Genomic DNA, 17,667 nt, shown 5'->3' with positions numbered 1-17,667 from the left:
TTCATACCCCAGGGGCAGTTTCACATTGATGACAGAGCGTTGTGTGAGAAAAATAAGACTCAGCCAAGCTCAGAATAAAAAGCAGAAAAACGCATACCAAAGTCAAACATGACTAAAATCTTTCTGTGCGTCTGCCTGTGCATGCAAACATGAACACTGTGTTTTGTTGTTTCTGCACTAATGAGCGCCTGTCACTTGAACGCACCACCGTGGACTGGCTCTGCGCCTCGGGTCCCTCCCCTTCAGCACATCCATTGGCTCTCGGTGCTGAGCGTGAGTGCAAAGGGGGGCGGTCCCATACGAGGAGTTTATTGTCAGGAATGTGTAGTAGCGTTCAAACTAATTTACCGCATCGACCGGTTCGCAGTCCTGCAGGGGCATCATCTTCATCCTGTCGTTTCGGACGCGCTTAACTTGGATTATCACTCCGCGTTTTGACGCAGCTGCTGTTCACGTTAATCGACAGTGGTTTTTTTTTTATCATGTAACTTTTTACTTGATCGTGTCAGAAAACTGTCTTTGTTGTATTTGTCTTGGCGAAAGAAGAAGTTGTTTCCCCTCTTCGGTCGATGCTAGATTCAGCAAACATGAGCAAAAACGGAATGATGACAAAAATCCACACGAGGATAAGAACCGAGCCGTTCACGGCCAATTACGATCTGGTCGGCAAAGAACTGGGCAGGTGAGTCTTGTTATTCGGATGAGTGGTTTCCAGCATTTCATTGATGAAAGAACTAATCCGGGTGCTGACTTTGTTCATGTGCTGGCTGCTCGGATTTTGCAGTAATATCTTAATAGGCTTGTGTAAATCGGGAAGGATAATCATATTAGATTTGCTCTCTGCACGTGTTAATGGGAAGCGTGTTAATTGAACGTTTCCAATCCCGCATTCCTTTCCGGGGAAAGCCGCGGATGGAGACGCGCTTTGGACCCCGGAATGCGCTTTTGTGCGTCTTGGTTTAAAGTTGGTGCGAAGATTTGAGTCTTTGTGACGTTTTAATTTGAAGAGCGACGTGGACATTAAGGAATTGTTTGGAGATGCTGCTATACCAGAAAATTTGGTCCACACATTGTTTTCTGTGTATGCAATCTAAGAAATTATATCAGCATCATGTTTTTCCTTAGACATCGGAAACCCACAAACCTGTGTAGGTGTTTCAACTGATGCCCTTTGTAGGATTTTTGCTTTTATGACACTTTTCTTGCTTTGTAGCTGTTTTCCCCAGTAGGTGATTGCCATCTACCATCAGCCTTTTGTAGGTCACACTGACTAATTGTATGGATCCCAAAACTTTGACGTGCACAGTCTTAATGGTATTTAAACGGGGACTCCCCAGTATGCAAGACAAAAATGACTTTCCCGATAAAGCATTTTGAATTTGGATGAGGAACCACAGTGGACTTCTTGGGTTCCACTTAATGCAACAGCTGTTTGATTAATACTTGTGCCAATTGTGCATCTGCTGCTGTAGCTTCAGTTTGCTCCTGTGCAGATTGACAGGCTGGTAGTCAGTCCACCATATCAGCTTCCCTCACAACCCCTCAGCCTCTTTCCCTCCTCTTGTCTTATGAATTAACAGCATCAGCCTCCATAAGCGCAGGAATGTGTGTACAGGTAGAGGTGCATGCCAGGGGATGGGCTATATTTTAAACTTGAATTCTTCCTGTAGTTGCTACTTTTATCTCTTCAGGTTAAAAAAAAGAAAAAAAAGAAATCGAAATAAAGTTCACAGTCCTTGTTTTTTGAAGTCTTCTCATCAAGCTTTTTTTTTTTTTTTTTTTTTTTGTGCATCATGAGCTGTGGTTCCCTGTAGAACTGTGCATAATCAAACGATGTGGCCAACTTGACAGCAGGAAGAGGAACTCGTGTTGTCTGTCTGTCTGCAAAACGGGCAATTGAGAGCTGTGAGAACTGTCATTTCTCATCACACTTCAGACATGAGTCAGTGCCCTGCTGAGGGAGACAAAACGCAGACTCCACAGGAAACCAATTTCTCAATCGAATTATCACCATCTCCAGTGCTGGAAAGGGATTAATTTCATATGTGACACTAAAGTGGATGATGGATGGCAGACTAGTGTTAAACAGATTCTACTGCGGATAATCCTGCAAATGAGCTGTTTGATCTGCATAACTGTGTATGTGGATCCAGACATAATGTTTAAGAAAGCACTAATTAGTGTTAGTCACAGTCTGGTTTAGAGTTTGTCTTCTGTTGAATGTGTTTTAACACAAGAAAGGAAACAAACTTGCACTGCAGTGTTTTCTATGACCAGGAGTTATGGGCTGGAAAATGGCCATGTTTAATAACCTCTGACCTATTGTCCTCTAAACAGGCCTGTGTGGGTCATTCCTTTTCACTTCATATGTAGTTCCCAGCCCACAGTGAGTTTCTCTCAACTCAGCCAATTAAGGATGAAATGTCTGACGGGTTTTTCCTTTTCATTCTTAACAATGAGTCTTCACCATTCTGTGAGACTGGGAAACAGCAAAAGAGAAGGAACAGGCCTCACGTCGGCTGGGGTGGAAGCCAAAACAGAACCAGGCTCCAGCCAGAACAGTTGTTGTTTTTGGTCCCCGGCACAGTGGGCTTGGAGTAACGCTGTGTGGGAAAGTTACTGGCACCACGCTGACTGGACCTTTCTGACTAGGCCACTTGATTCTGAGTCTCTCTGCCTTTTGAAGCTCATTAAACCATTGAGACACTAGTTGGATACAGATGAGGACGTTACTGTCCATTCTGGCCTGCTGCTTAGGCTCCAAAGTGACTGTAACAGCACTTACCCCACCCGCCCCCTCGCTTGGCCTACTGAGCCGCTGTCAGGTGGGTGGTCCTGGTCTTGGGGCTGTGTTAGCCGACTGGTCAGCTTTTGTGCGACTGTCAAAGGAGACGCAGGCTCTGGTCAAGGGTCTGGGCAGAGGCGTTAACACAATTCATTTGTCCCTGCTGCTGTCAGCTGTGAAGAAAAGGGAGCGGACAAGGGCTCATTATCAGGTTGGAAAGGACAGCTGTTGATTGTGGTCAGCTTGACACAGAGAGACAGTTCTGCACATCGGACATCCTGCCCAAAGCCACGACTGACCTATAACACCCCATATATAATCAATGTATATGCAGAAAAATGAATTTGTAGTGATGAAATTAGGAAAGTAGACATTTTACCAGTGACATGCAGCAACCAAGCGGCTGTTTTTGCTTGACCTATGAAATGGCATTAGTTTTATCAGGTCCCTGCTGGCTATTCAGAAGCACTTGCCAAAAGTGTCAGTCCTTATCTGCCTCCTGTCAGATAGTCCTGAAGTCTACAGGAAAAGGAAAAATCTGTAATGTGTAATGACGCCTTCTCAACTGAGAGTATCAGTGATCATTAATAGTTTCTGTAGTTTCAAATGATGCCACTCCTTATCTCTGAACCTCGCCTACATTTTTTGCACTTGCGGTCTGTTGGTGGGCTTTTCCAAATGTGTTGCACTGTAATCTAGGTTTCAAATCATAGCAGTTTAACGGTCCTAAGAATGTCCAGTAATTTTAGCCTTTCATTTGATGCAGTTTAAATGACCCACATTTGATCCAGTGATCCTTTTGCCTGCTTGGATATGGAACAGAACAATCTCTGACCAAATGTATTTGAAAAACCAATAATGTGGTTGAGATTATACTGTCTCCTTACTAATCACTCTCTCTCTCCCTGGCTGCTTTGTTTCCCAGGGGAAAGTTTGCAGTGGTGAAGAAGTGCATTGAGAAGGCAACAGGGAACCAGTACGCTGCCAAGTTCCTGCGAAAGCGACGGAAGGGCGGGGACTGCCGCAAGGACATCTTGAATGAGATCGCCGTGCTGGAGTCAGCCAAGGCCAACCCTTATGTAGTGGCACTGCATGAGGTCTACGAAACCACCACAGAAATCATCCTTATTCTGGAGTGGTAAGACAATAGGCATAACAGAAGAAAAAAAATACAAAGGTCACTGTAAAACTACTGTAAGCAACATTTAAAAAGCCTTGTCTGACCCTCATTCACACCCAGTCTTGGCTTGAACCACCACTAACAATGATGGTAGCTTCATGGCCTGCATTTTACATGACAATAGTGTCAGTGCTTTCATATTTTCATGTGAATTCTGATATATATATATATATATTTTTTTGGTCTGATCTGAGAACCAAAAAAAACCCCTTCTTGACTTATGTGCTGGCTGCTGAGAAAACAGCTGTATGTTGCTTACGTCTTTCTCACCTCACGTGTGAAATGCACAACCCATTTTAACATGAACTCTACCTTAAATGGAAATTCTCTCTCCGTGTGGTTTGCTCATCTCAGCATAACCTTAGCAAAGCTGACTGTTGTTGCGCTAAGTGGCTGTCAGGAAGTGCCAATTTAAATACAAAACAGCCTCAATATGAGATCGACAATAAAGGGCCACAAATGAGTCAGTTAAAACCTACTGTGAGAATTTACTGACCAGTATTTTACAAGGTGCATGCAGGTGAACTGCATGCAGTCAAGCTGCTCATTCAGAGACCCAGCAAGTTCAGTGAGGCGCTCTGGTCTGTTGTAATGACATGATTTATTTAGTAAGGATCCTGCTCTAATTAGGATTTGTAAAGGACAGTTAGCATCATAATTACCTCGCTTGCCTGATTGCAGGGAGATAACACAGGGCAATTTTTCTTGAACCGGTTTGCCCTGACCCTGCTTGCTGCTCAGACAGGAAGCCCTCTCCTGCCCAGTCTTCACTTGTCATCTCCAACCCAGACATGGAATGCCACTGCTGAACAAAAGCCTCCCTGTGGCGAGGAGGGGCAGCTGAGTTTGACCCCCAATGAAATGTGAAAAGGGAAGTAGCACCACAGGTCACTGCTGCATGCCTGCAGAGAAAACATAGCAAGAGGTCAATCGGCACTAGCCCAAAGTTATTCTCCAGCTGCACCGTTTGGCTTTGAGCATATAATTAAGCAGCATGTACATGCATAACATTTTAGCGCTAAAAGAGCTTGGCTCAAGTCTGTGAGTTGGGCTATTGTGTTGTAGATTTGTCTGAAAGATTCATCAGCACTCACAGTTAGACTGTTAGCTCTGAAAAGTTGCATCAACATGCTGCCTGACCTCAACAGGAGTTTCGAGAATTGCAAACTACTTTCCATTTCCTGTGGGCTTTAAATGTAAGCAGAAAGTCGAGCTCCCAGAAGTAGCATGCACCCACGCTGGTGTTAAACGTGTGCCTGCACATGCGCTTTTCGCAGCCACAACCACTTCCTCGGTAATGTCAGAGAAATGGAAGCGAGAAATTCTAATGCTCTTTCAAAGTGCTGCTTCAGTGTGCGTCAGTGCCACAGAAAGCCTTAGCATAATGACTAGTTTGAGAGATGGTCACTGTGATTTTAAAAAAAGAAAAGAATGAATGTGCATCACCTCTAAGCTCTAAAACCGTTTTTTGCGCACAGAAGCTAAAAACCTTCATGATGATGAATTTTCCATAAAGCATGGACCTTTATAGCCTGCTCTTTTCCAATCTACTTAAGTGTGCAGTAGGAAAGAGAGCTTATTTCAACACATCACAATATTTAAAATCTACATTTTTACCTCAATTCTTGTCAGATCATTTTATTTGCAGCCTTTTCTCCATTTCCTTTTTCTGTTAATTTTGTTTAAAGAGCCAGTTTCATGTTTAATGTAAATTTTCATTGGAGTATTCCCCTTTGGATGTAATGTAATCCTAAGTACTATTGAGCTCATTGAGCTTTAATTGTAATGTACTTAAGAGCAAGTGCTGTCTAGAAGGTGCAGCCAACAGACAGGTTATACTTCTGGAAACGGGCCGACAGAGTCTTGTTAAAGTGATGTCAATAGTGCCCGGTTTGGTCGTCGGCCAACAAAGGGCACTGACCAAATAAAGCAACTTACAGTAGTTTGAACTGGCTTATCACTCTGAAATAGAGAAATATTTTCAGTACTCATTCACAGTGGGTTTACTCTTGCGGGTTAGTGCAGGGGAGGATGTCTGCCTACAGGCTGAAGTACTGAGTACATTAACATTCTTGGAAAGCAAGAGAACGCAGAGACGATATTTGGACTTGAGGGAAGTGTCATATCATACTTAAGTGCTTGGGTACAATGTGTGCAGTCTATTGAACTTAAACAAGATTGTCTTTATCAGGATTTAAAATCTCTTCAGGCACTCTGCCGACAGCTTAATGAAGCTATTGAGGCACTTCATGCCAAACCTTTAGTCATTCAGACAGGTACAGTAAATGCTTATAGGTCAAGTCCTTGCTAAGCTTGCAGATTCAAGTTCATTGTCACTATAAAACCAATTTAGTAAAAGTCATCAGGGGTTTTTCCTATGCAGTTTTCATTGTGGCTGAGTCTTATTGTATGTCTCCCCTGCTTCTAAACTCTTTGGGGGGTTGTTAGGTGGAATTAGGTATGTTTGTAACAAGGAGGGTAGATGGCAGGTCAAGCAGCATTTTGTTGGAAGCAAAAAATAAATAAAAAAGATTATAGGCACCAGTGACGGATATCCTCAAAACCATGGGTGCTATTTTCACAGCTGAGGATAGTAAAGAGTCCAGGTTTAGGAGACTTAACGGAGGATAGGGATGGTGCTGGTTATGTAACAGAAATGCCCAGGGCCTAGGTTTTGTTTTTTTTTTTTTTTGTTTTGTTTTTTTTCCTCTGAAGATTCAAAGCATGTGTGCCATTTTAAATCCCCCACACATGGTTCTGGTTTTTTGGGTGAACTGTCAGCTTCAGGGATTGATCTAACTGATGGAGCATCCAACGTAAATCCACCATGTCTCCACTTTACTTAACCTTGTTACACAAGCAAAGCAAGACCAGGCAAGAATCTGACTATTCTTCCACCAAAACCGTCACCATTCAGCTGTTTAATTACTAACTTGAAAAGAAAAGAACAATCCGTTACACGTACGTTGTTTTGAACAAATAAGCAGAAAACTATGCAGGCTGAGGCTTGTACAGTAACTAGTTACCAACCTAAAACTACTGCCCTGCCCCTAAATGCACCTTCTCTAGTCTTTCTGTTCCTTTATAATTTCTAGGCTTAGAAACTTTTTTTGGGGGGTTTATAAAGTTAATGTGCAATATATCAGACTGTATAAGGGCTTATCTGGAACTGCTGATATGACCATTCTTATCTCTAGTAATATTCCTGAGAAAGGACAAGCACATGCAGAGGCAGGTCACCTAAAATTATATTGATTTATATTGGACTTGTATGCTGTGTGTAGATGTGGATGGACTTTTTTTCTCAGTCCAAAGTACACTATTGTGGAGACGGGCTGTTACGTAATTTGAAAGAAAGTGGAAATGACTTTTGGTTTGTTCACTAAATTTGTACTAATGGGATTGGTTGGAATTTGCTATTGTCAACTTGTGCAATTGAAACTAAGAGGAAGGGCGTTTTTGTCCTGTTTAATTTATTATGACAGGTTTGAATGAATAATCAGAATCAAAGTAAGCCAAACTAAACTCCACTGGGAGGGCTACATCTACGGTTCTTTTCTTTGTCTTATCCTTGCTTTGTTTCCTTCCTTTCAGTGCCGCCGGTGGTGAAATCTTCAACCAATGTGTTGCTGATAACGATGAGGCCTTCACAGAAAAAGATGTGATCCGACTGGCCAGGCAGATCCTTAGTGGAGTGGCCTTCCTGCATCGAAACAATGTGGTGCATCTGGATCTGAAAGTAAGCGCCCTGAAAGATGATATGACAGTGTAAGACAGTGTATTCCTTCGAGGTGCAGACTGAGAGAGATCGGATTTCCGTTATGCAATCACAGCTCATCCACTGAGTTGTGACCCTGTTCCATGAGGAATTGGTCTCCAAAGGAACCTCGCTGAACTATCATGTCGTCTTTAATGGGCCCTGATCTAACAAGGTGGTCATCAATGAGGTTTTGCCTAAAAAAAAAAAAAAAGTTACCACCCATTTAGTTTCCCCTTACATGTTATATGATTATTTTAAGTGACTCTAGGAGACTAAAAAAATGCATGTGTCCTGGATTAAACGGCACTTTTGTGTATGTGAAGTGTTTTTTTAAAGGCTGACTCTTCGGTTGCTCTTGTGGTTTATTAGACTATCAGCCCACACCTGATAGTTGGCCTGGTGTGTCCTCATGTTTATCTCAAATGTTCCAGCCAACTCTGGCATTTAGCCAGCCTGACCCAGAATTAAGCTATGTCTTTTACACACACACACACACACAGAGTTTGCACCCACTAATTGTGGAGCCATCTAAGTGGTTGGGAGGAGTACCCAACCTGTCTGTTAGGCTTAGTGTGATCTGAGCCCAAACCCCGAATTGTCTTGTGACTAGTTCTCTCAAATGCTTTGACTCATTCACACTAGCATGTAATGAATGACCTACAATGTCTGATCTCTTCTTGAATATAATCATTAATCCTATCCCATAATGTTTGCTCTGTCCTCTCCAGCCTCAGAACATCTTGCTGACCAGTGCCACTCCTCTGGGCGACATTCGTATTGTGGACTTTGGCTTGTCCAGATGCATGGACAACATCACAGAGGTCAGGGAGATCCTGGGTACTCCAGAGTATGTGGGTGAGTCCTGCTTTTGGTCTTTGAATTCCCAGACACACCTGTTTCTTTTCAATTTGGGTGTCATTTATTGTGACTAAATGGGGCCATGTGTTTCTGTTGCAGCACCAGAGATCCTGAGCTATGAACCCATTAGCACTGCGACAGACATGTGGTGAGTGCGCTGCTCTAGTTGACTGTTTAAACTGATTTAGTATCTATTTTACATGTGGGAACAAAGACATATTTAGGACAGTGACAACACCTCCCTGATGTGCAAACATCAGTCTTATGTCTCGACCTCTGACCACAAGATCATCTTTGCTTCAGACTTGTAACCACAGCTTAGTGGAAGACAACCAAATCTGTTATGCTATGGTGTGTCACAAAACACATTTTGTAACCATCAAAAATGACAGATATTTCCTCATAACCTACTTGCCTTACTTCCTTCCTCTCTCCCAGGAGTATCGGGGTGCTGACCTACGTCATGCTGACAGGCGAGTCTCCCTTCCTGGGTGACGATAAGCAGGAGACATTTCTCAACATCTCCCAAGTCAGCATAGACTACTCGCAAGACATATTTGAGGGGATCTCCTCCCTGGCTGTTGACTTCATCAAGTCATTGTTGGTTAAAAACCCCAGGTGAGACAGTTTATCGTAATAAAACTGATCAGATGTTCAGATTGTGGCGAAAACTGCACACCAAGGGTGTGAGTCAGGTTCACACCAGGACGGATGTACATCCGACTGAATGAGCAAGTGTGGTCACAAGATTTGCGTCACTTAGGCAGAATTTGCAAATGCTGATTATAAACTCACTTCAATAAAAAAAAAAAAAAAGCCTTTGATTTGACATTACACCAAATACTGATGCATCAGCTCACTTTAAAAAAAAGAAAAAAAAAATCAGCTAAGGCAACTTTCCAGGGAAACTATGTAAGCACATTTGTGACAAAACTAAATGCTCACCCTAATTCACACTGATAGCTCCAGCACAGACCCCTTAAATTGTCGCCACAGTTTATTGAGGAAAAGTAGCAGCAGCTTCTGTCTCACATCCAGAGCCATAATCTCCAGTCAGTATCATTTAATTGCAGCAGATTAGTGGCAACGTCGGAAAAAGTGAGCGTTTCCTCAGAGTTTGAGTAGTCTGTGAGAGACGGAGGGGAAAATATCTTAAGAGCAAAAGTTTCTGTTTTTTGTGGTTTTCCAAAGCAAATGTTGAAAAGGAATAAGGCCAGCGTCTGCAAGAGAATGGATTGAATCAGAAGATCCAGACAGTGCATTGGTTATGTAAACTCTTTGGGAATTTCCACTCATCCACAGTGTTATTGTGTTTGTGTGTACAGGAAGAGGGCCACAGCAGAAGAATGCCTCAACCACCCCTGGCTGAACCCGCTCCCCCATCCTCACTCCCACCCGCACCTCCAAACCAGGTCGGCCTCCTCCCTGGACGAGCCAGAAACGAGCCAGTCCGAGTCAGAACCTGAGAGCCCAGCTCCCTCCCCTGAGCTGAACTTGATCGACTCGTACCTCATGTGTCCAGGCCAGGGTGAGCTGAAGACAGGACGTGACACTTTCTCTTTCAGCGAGCCCTCTTTCCCCACACGACCTGAAATACAGCAGGAGCTGATCTGCTGAATGCCATTTCACAGGAGGAGAGAGCCTAAAGAAACTCAAACTCCATGGAGCAGACCCTGAAAGCCAGTGAGCCTGCATCTTCTTGGTCTTGATCTGACTCGGGGCCATGCTATATGGATGCTGTATGCCTCCTGCTGGCCACTTCTACTGCTGTGATGTCTGTGAGCTGGGCTGTGTGTAGTTTGATACCTCTGTCTGTGCCTGTGTGTCAGTAATACCTGCTACACTGTGCTGATGTATAATTGCATGGGAGGAATGTGAGAAGAATGAAGATGCAGGAGAAAGGGGTTGGAGAAAGACCCCGGACTGTGTCGGAGGACTGCACTGCTGCCTTGAAAGTGACAGAACTTAACTGGGCTTAGCTTCACACTGCGCTAGTTCACCCCTGCACTCACACTGGTTTCTTTTTTTTTTTTCCTTTTTTCCACCCAGTTAGCCTTTCGAACTGAGAGGCAGCCTCCTACTTCTTTGGGAAATGACTTCACTCACCGTGTGCTCCCATCAAAAAAAAGTTACGCTTCAGCTGACCCAGACATACCTTCTGTGATGAGTTCTGTTGAAGGACATAAGGGGTTTTGACACATGGTTCTACTTATAAAACTTAAAGGACTATGTTGAAGTCAGACATTACCTGTCCCACTGTTTTATATGTTAATTTATGAGTTTGTTATACAACTTCAGCCCCTTTAATATTCAAACCCAGTTCTGTGCCTCAGTTTTAGATGGAAATGTTAACATTTTCATTTTTTTTTTTTTTTTTTTTTAGGACAATCTCGAGCACTTTTTATTTTATTGGACTTGCATGTAATAATAAGAAACCAAAGGCTCGTCAAGCTGTCACACAATGTACTGTACATATTCTCCACAACCCACTGTTTTTGACCTTTTTCACAATGTGCCAATTTTTCAACCTCACTTCTGTGTTAATATCAAGAGTTCAAAATTTGTGTTTTGTTAGATATTGCACAAGTTGCACAAGTTTTATTTTGTACTTAACTTCAAGGTTGCCACTAGAGTTCATGCTCTTTAAATATGGTGAAAACATCAGTCATGGAAAAAGGGGAATGGCAATGGTTGGAAGCCAATAGATCGGTTTTGTTATTGTAATTGGGGGGGAAAAAAAGACATTGTTAACTGAAGAGCCCAGATTTGTGTAAATGTGATATTTGCCTTCAGATTGGAGGAAGCAGAGAAATAAGAATTTCTCAAATTGTACTGGAATGTATATTAAGAGTTAGTATTAAAATGAATCTGTAAAGGTAATTGATGTTTTTTAAAACCAGTGTATGAATGTTAACATCATATTTACTTATTCATGTTTTTTGCTCATGAATTTTAGGCAGGTTTGCACTTGTCCTTGTGGACGTTATATTAAAATAAATAAAAATTGATGGCATGCATTACAAAAATGTAACTAAGCAAAAAAATACATGTGCATTTTGTATCAAACTCTTCTCTTCAGACTTATTTTGTTGATATTTTGCATATATGTGTAACAGCAAAATGCAGTAATGTGCCTTGCAGACTGAAATGGGTGAAAGTTGGGAAGAAAAAAAAAAAAAGCCCCTTGCTATGTTTTCGTGCAGCTTTTGGTGGCAAATCCTATTGAAATATTCCTATTTAAAAGAAAATTAGCTTTTCATAAACCAAAATTCAATTCAAGATGCAAATGTTAGATAATATCTCATGTCAGTATCAGTATCAGACCATGGATGTCTGATGGGTTGCAGTGTTTCAGTACTGTATGTAATTTAATTGTGCCCTCTAACATTAAAGAATGCAAACAAATCTAAGTACCCTCTTTGGATGATGGTTTCCAAACTTTTAGGTCTGTGATCAAAGTGAAGTTCCGCTCCACTCCACCCTAGTTATCCCATTTCTTATTTTGCACAGAGCTGGTTGGATGTACAGCGATGCCTTTCAGTGTCTGAAGGATGTTGATAGTTCACCTATGTAGCAGAACCCACCAAAACACATTACCCTTGCTTAGACTAGACTGGCTGTGAAGCATCTGCTTTTTCTCTGTCTGTCTATTTACAGAAACAGAGTATCAGAAAGAAAAAAGCACTCTCATGAGCCTGTCTTCCATAAATATCCAGCAGGCTCTCAGAACAGGAAATGCCAGCACCATGTGAAGAGGAACACAGTAATGCTTTCCACTGGAGTAAAGTTTCTTTCGCTTTTTGTCTGCCTCCCATGCACATGATCTTGTGATTGTTTACTTGTGTCAGTTTTAACAATATCCCTTCCTGCCAATATCCCAAATTCTTGCTTTAATGTGCTCTTCCTCTCCCGGTCGGCACTGAGCCACTTCAGTCCTGCAGTGGCCAGTGAGGAGAATGCGGGGCTCCCTGCAGGGTCCTGCTCTGGTGGCTCTTGGCTGGACCAGCCGCTTCCCCTAAAGAAAATCCTGCTGCTGCATTGAGCTGAGGAATTCCAGAAATGTTCCTAACTTGCCTCCTTCCTCTTTCTTTTTCAGACTTCGTCCTTTATGCCTCTCTTTCCTCCCTTTCACTTTATGGGGTTTGTTTTCTCTTTGGGCTTTGGTATTGTTTCCATACTGCAGCAAACACACGGTTATTGAAGGGCTTGATGAAGAGGCTGTTTCTCAGAAGGACTCTGACTTTGATATTTAAGGTGGCCATTAGAAGATGATTTAAGACAGATGTGAAGGCAGTTTACACTGACTGGTGAGTGCACTGCACAATCTGGCCTTGAAGCAAAAGAGCGCTTGACTTCAGATCCAAATAAATAGAAAGAGCAGACCAAAGCTTTCTATGACATCCTGATAACCATCTCTCAGCAATCACTGTGGAATGAAATTAAGATGTGCCTTAATGGTTGTTGAAAGCTATAAGGCAACAAATATTGTTTTAAAATGCCACAATAAGGTGGATTCTGTTTCAAAATCCATTAGTCTCTCTTGAGTTTGTGTAACAACAGTCATAAAACATGACAATAAATAGGTTTTCCTTGTACTACTATAAAAAACGGCCTGTAAGATGTTTTTGTTGGGAGAAAAAAAAGCAGATGTCTTAGCTCATGCTAACCAGCCGCACAAGAAGCATATCATGGCCTCCAGCCGTTGCACTTTGATCCCTCGAGATCTGCAAAAATCCACAACTGGGTTTTTAAACTGTGAACTCCTGGGGGAGCTGGAAAGGCTACGTCGTAAAGGTCAAAATGACGGTTATATAACCAGAGATTGTTTGACAGCAGGACAATATTTGAGCTGTCTTTTCCAGCTATGAGACACTGACAGTTTAGGAACACTAATCAAATATTTGTCTATGTAAAGCACTTTTCTGTGTGAAATATTCCTTGTTATCTGGGTAGATGAGGAGAACATCCAGACGAGCAGCCTCAGTCAGAAAGCCGAAGGTTATGTAAGAGTTTTGAGACGTGAAGGCAGATATTACTAAAAATATTAGTAAGGAAGCAAGTAAACAAATAAGGGTTGTTACATGTCTTAAATGATCTTTTTAAAATAATTTCTGTTAATCTATTGGTTTAAAACATGTTGGTTAACATTTGGTAAAGTTATGGCACTAAGTGGTTCTCTGAGGGGCAGCACAGTGGCTGAGTGGTTAGCACTGTCGCCTCAGCGCAAGAAGGTTCCTGGTTTGAAACCCAGCAGGGACCTTTCTGTTTGCATGTTCTTCCTGTGCTTGTGTGGGTTTTCTCCAGGTACTCTGGTTTCCTCCCACAGTCCAAAAACATGTATGTCAGGTTGATTGGTGACTCTAAATTGCCCATAGGAGTGAGTGTGAGTGTGTGAGTGTGTGAGGTTGTTTGTCTCTATGTGGCCCTGTGATGGACTGGTGACCTGTCCAGGGTGTACCCCTGCCTTTCACCCATAGAGAGCTGGGATAGGCTCCAGCAGAACCCTGTGACCCTGGTTAAGGAATAAGGGAGTAAAGATAATGGATGGTTCTCTGAGATAAATGGCCCTTTTTCTACTTTACACCTGGATTTATACCTGAATTGTAATCCATGTGTCAGAGCACTACACATACATGTACGTACATATACATATATTAATCTTCTACTGCAGATATTAGTATAGATATAAATATAGTTTTGCTGCCTTCAACAGATCATGCACTCTGCTTGCTTTGACCAAGGACTTCGATTAAAAGCTGATTTTCCTGGCCAACCTGTTGCCTCTGTGAATGGCCTGTTGCCATCACTAGTAAGACATAGAGTAGCCATTTATTGTTCTTCTCTCTATCCATCTGTCTGACCTCCTGCTCCGTTCTCTCTCTCTGTCCCCTTTGACTGTCGTGTTTTTTGCTTTTCCTGTCTCTCTCAGTCTCTCTATCTCTACATCTTTTTCAGCAGGCCAGTTTTCTCAGAAGTAGTTTCCCTTGCACCTTACATAATGGAGAAATTCCTTTACGCTTATGGTCTTGATTAGGTAGAACGAGTACACTGATGTCATACACCTCAAGATATTGTTTGTCTTTCCTAAACCTTACCCTCAGTTCACATTTACATCATAGTCACACAGTTCGACATACTGATCCTACCATAGGGGCTAATCCAACAATGATGCTCAATTATTCACATTCGTACCCTCTCAGTCAGTCAGTTACCTCCTGTTACAGCCCAGTGTTGATTTTGATAAACCTATACGATGATCTTTAAGATCCATATAAAGTCTATATTAACTTTGAGAAGTGTGGTGGTGAAAACGAGTAAAAGTCTCTAAGTCTCAAAATGCTGCAGCATTTCAAAGACCAACCTTGACAAATCAAACCTTTTCTATGTTCACTGACTAGATGCACATTGACCAGGACAAACAAAATTTCTTTCACGTGTCACAGAAATGCTTGCAAAAATAAAACAGAAGCAGAGAGAGAATTTCCATAAGAGGAAAAAAAACACTTGTAACCGCTGGTAATGTGTTTCTCATGGTGGTGCATTCAGGGTAGCGAGGGAGGGGAATGTATTTGGTTAAGCAGAGCTATTTATCCTCTCCCTGGAAAAGGTTGAAGAGCAACAAAAGCGTTCTCAACAAAGAGTAGCACGACCTGATGCTGCGGCCTGCTTTCCTCTGTCTGCGGTGGCCATATCCTCCCTCAGCGTGGGGGCACTACTGGCACACGTTGCACTCAGAAAGCCACACAATAGGCACTCTCGGCTCTGGGAGAACTTTTCAACTCAAGGGCTGTGTAAGAAACCCAACCAAAACAAGGGACACTGCTAAGTTTAACCTTGAAATGTTCAGTTTCACTGCGGGTAAGAAACACTGCCAGTACATTTGGAGATCTGCGCATATTTGCCCGTGCATGTGTATGTGTTTAAGATTGTCATTGCCGTCAGATTTTCACATTGTCTGAAGCTTCCTGATGTAGTCGGCCAATCAGCGTGTGAAATAAGTGCCTGGAAACAATAACGTGGGGCCAGACAGGTCATGGGCAAACAGTTTGAAGAACAATGTTATCTGGAGACCTGGTAATAAAATCTAGCCGGTGTGGAAAGGTACAAGCTCTGAGTTAAGTGAGGCTTCTGCTGTTCCAGACTCACCTGGGCCTTCTATTATAGCCTAATGGACCAACTTGTCAGTCATGTCTGCATGTGGAAAAAATGTGGAAAGCAGAAGAAGAAAAAGAGAAGATAAATGTTATTCCACAGCTGCAGCATGCAAACTATCTTAGAAAGGAAAAAATCCTTCTTATGAGTCTGTCATCCCACAAAGATGCATCAGCTGTTGGAGTTACACCAGCAAGAACACAGTAAATCCAGATTTTTATGAAACATACATATAGTTTGGGCTCTTTAAGTCTTGCTCTTTGCAGACTAAAATGTAAAAGATTGTTTTGTATAGTAAAATGTTTGGTTGCTTCAGCTGTAGCTGTTTGAGCTAATACATCATCACGAAGCACTGTTTTTCTGTGCCTAGATCAAGAAGACACCAACGCCTACAGCACTACAGCTGCAAAAGCATCTCTGTTATCCCAAAGATCTACTGTAACCGGTAAAGAAATTCTTAGAGACAGTTTTTCTTCCAAAGTAAAGTGCATTTAGTATTTGTCTTAGATAAAGAAGCAAAATAATAAGCTCAGTCTCACTGGGGTTTGTGCGTTGGAGTAAAAGTTCCTGCAAGTGTAAACACAGCAGGATTTCTGGGGCTCTTATGCAAGATTGCTCTCACCCCCTGGTTATACATGACATACTGGGAAATATCAAATTAAATGAGCTTGTTAAAAAAAAATTAGGATAAATAAAGACCTCTATTATTACTTTGGACTGTTGTTGCTGACCACCCCCCCACCCCCCCTTCCTGTTGAAAAAACACGCAGGACAGAGAACATGATGTTCCTCATCACTGAGTGGCTGAACATTTTTATAGTGAGGCCTCCCAAGGAGCCAGTAGGATGAGACACTTTTAGACTTTGTGTTGGCAGTAATATCTCCAAAATAATAATAAAAAAAAAAATTCTCCTATGTTATCATTGTATTTGTTTCATGCGCTGAGTTACATTATTAAAAATTTTAAAAAACTATGTGTACTCAAGTATTGAACTTAGTTTTGAGGAACTTTGCTTGTGTATTTTCATTCTGTGCTCCATTACATTTCACAGACACACATTGTTGCAATCTATTTCTACACTGTGGTATTGCTAGTTTTATATAAATATATATATATATAATATATTTATATAAATATATATATATAATATATATATATATATATATAATATATATATATATAAATATATATACTTAAGATCTGAGCACTGTTCCTAACGTTGCCGAATCTGGAAAATGTAATATTGGGGAAAGTTGATGGTTATCTGCTGCTTGTGACATGACTGAGAAAGTCAAACTCTTTTAACATAGATGGAAAAAAACAAATGAACATTTTTGTTTGTACTCATAATGTAATTGCCTATGGGTGTTCGACTGAGTTGATGACACACTGATAGGTGACATGTTAAAGAAAAGGCCTATTAGGTGCATAATAGATAACTGTCTATTTCCAAAGTGGTTGCTGCTTTTATAGGTAATTGCCCTTTAGTTTGCCAAATACCACTCTAGTGCTGGAGTTCAGGCAAAGTTGCGCAGCACAGCAGGTAATGAAAATAATTCAGATATAAGTGCTTTTATTGCAGTTTCAAACAGAGAGTGAAAACAACTCTCATTTGTCACAGACCACTGCAACTGCACAGCCTGTTCAACAGCACCACCAAGAGGAGAAAATGATGCAGCGTAAGACTTCCTGAAGCCAAACGAGACAATTCATATCAACACCTGCAGGGATTTGTTGGACCATGTTGGTGAGGGGTTTACCTGGAGTGATTTTACAGTTATTTTTAGACCTTTCTCCACTGCAATTCTTTTTTTTTTTTACCTTAGTGCATTTATTTGACACCTGATGTTTCAAAAACTTATCAAATAACTGCAGTTAAATAATTTCCTTTAAACTACAAACACATTAAAAAAAAAAACTTATCAAAAAAC

The 17,667-nt window shown here is 41.6% G+C and overlaps 1 protein-coding gene across 1 annotated transcript; it reads left to right on the top strand.

Moving 5' to 3' along the window:
- The first annotated feature begins 324 nt into the window (after positions 1 to 324).
- Positions 325 to 11,988, top strand: stk17al (serine/threonine kinase 17a like). Its single transcript, XM_026325021.2, has 7 exons — positions 325 to 682; positions 3,711 to 3,923; positions 7,560 to 7,704; positions 8,454 to 8,580; positions 8,683 to 8,731; positions 9,022 to 9,201; positions 9,909 to 11,988. The coding sequence occupies exons 1-7, from the start codon at positions 570 to 572 to the stop codon at positions 10,198 to 10,200; spliced, it is 1,119 nt and encodes a 372-aa protein (XP_026180806.1). The 5' UTR covers positions 325 to 569; the 3' UTR covers positions 10,201 to 11,988.
- Positions 11,989 to 17,667: the final 5,679 nt, after the last annotated feature.

Source organism: Mastacembelus armatus, chromosome 8 (genome assembly GCF_900324485.2).
Source record: "Mastacembelus armatus chromosome 8, fMasArm1.2, whole genome shotgun sequence".
Taxonomy (NCBI): Eukaryota; Metazoa; Chordata; class Actinopteri; order Synbranchiformes; family Mastacembelidae; genus Mastacembelus; species Mastacembelus armatus.
This window is presented reverse-complemented; position numbering and strand designations above follow the sequence as displayed.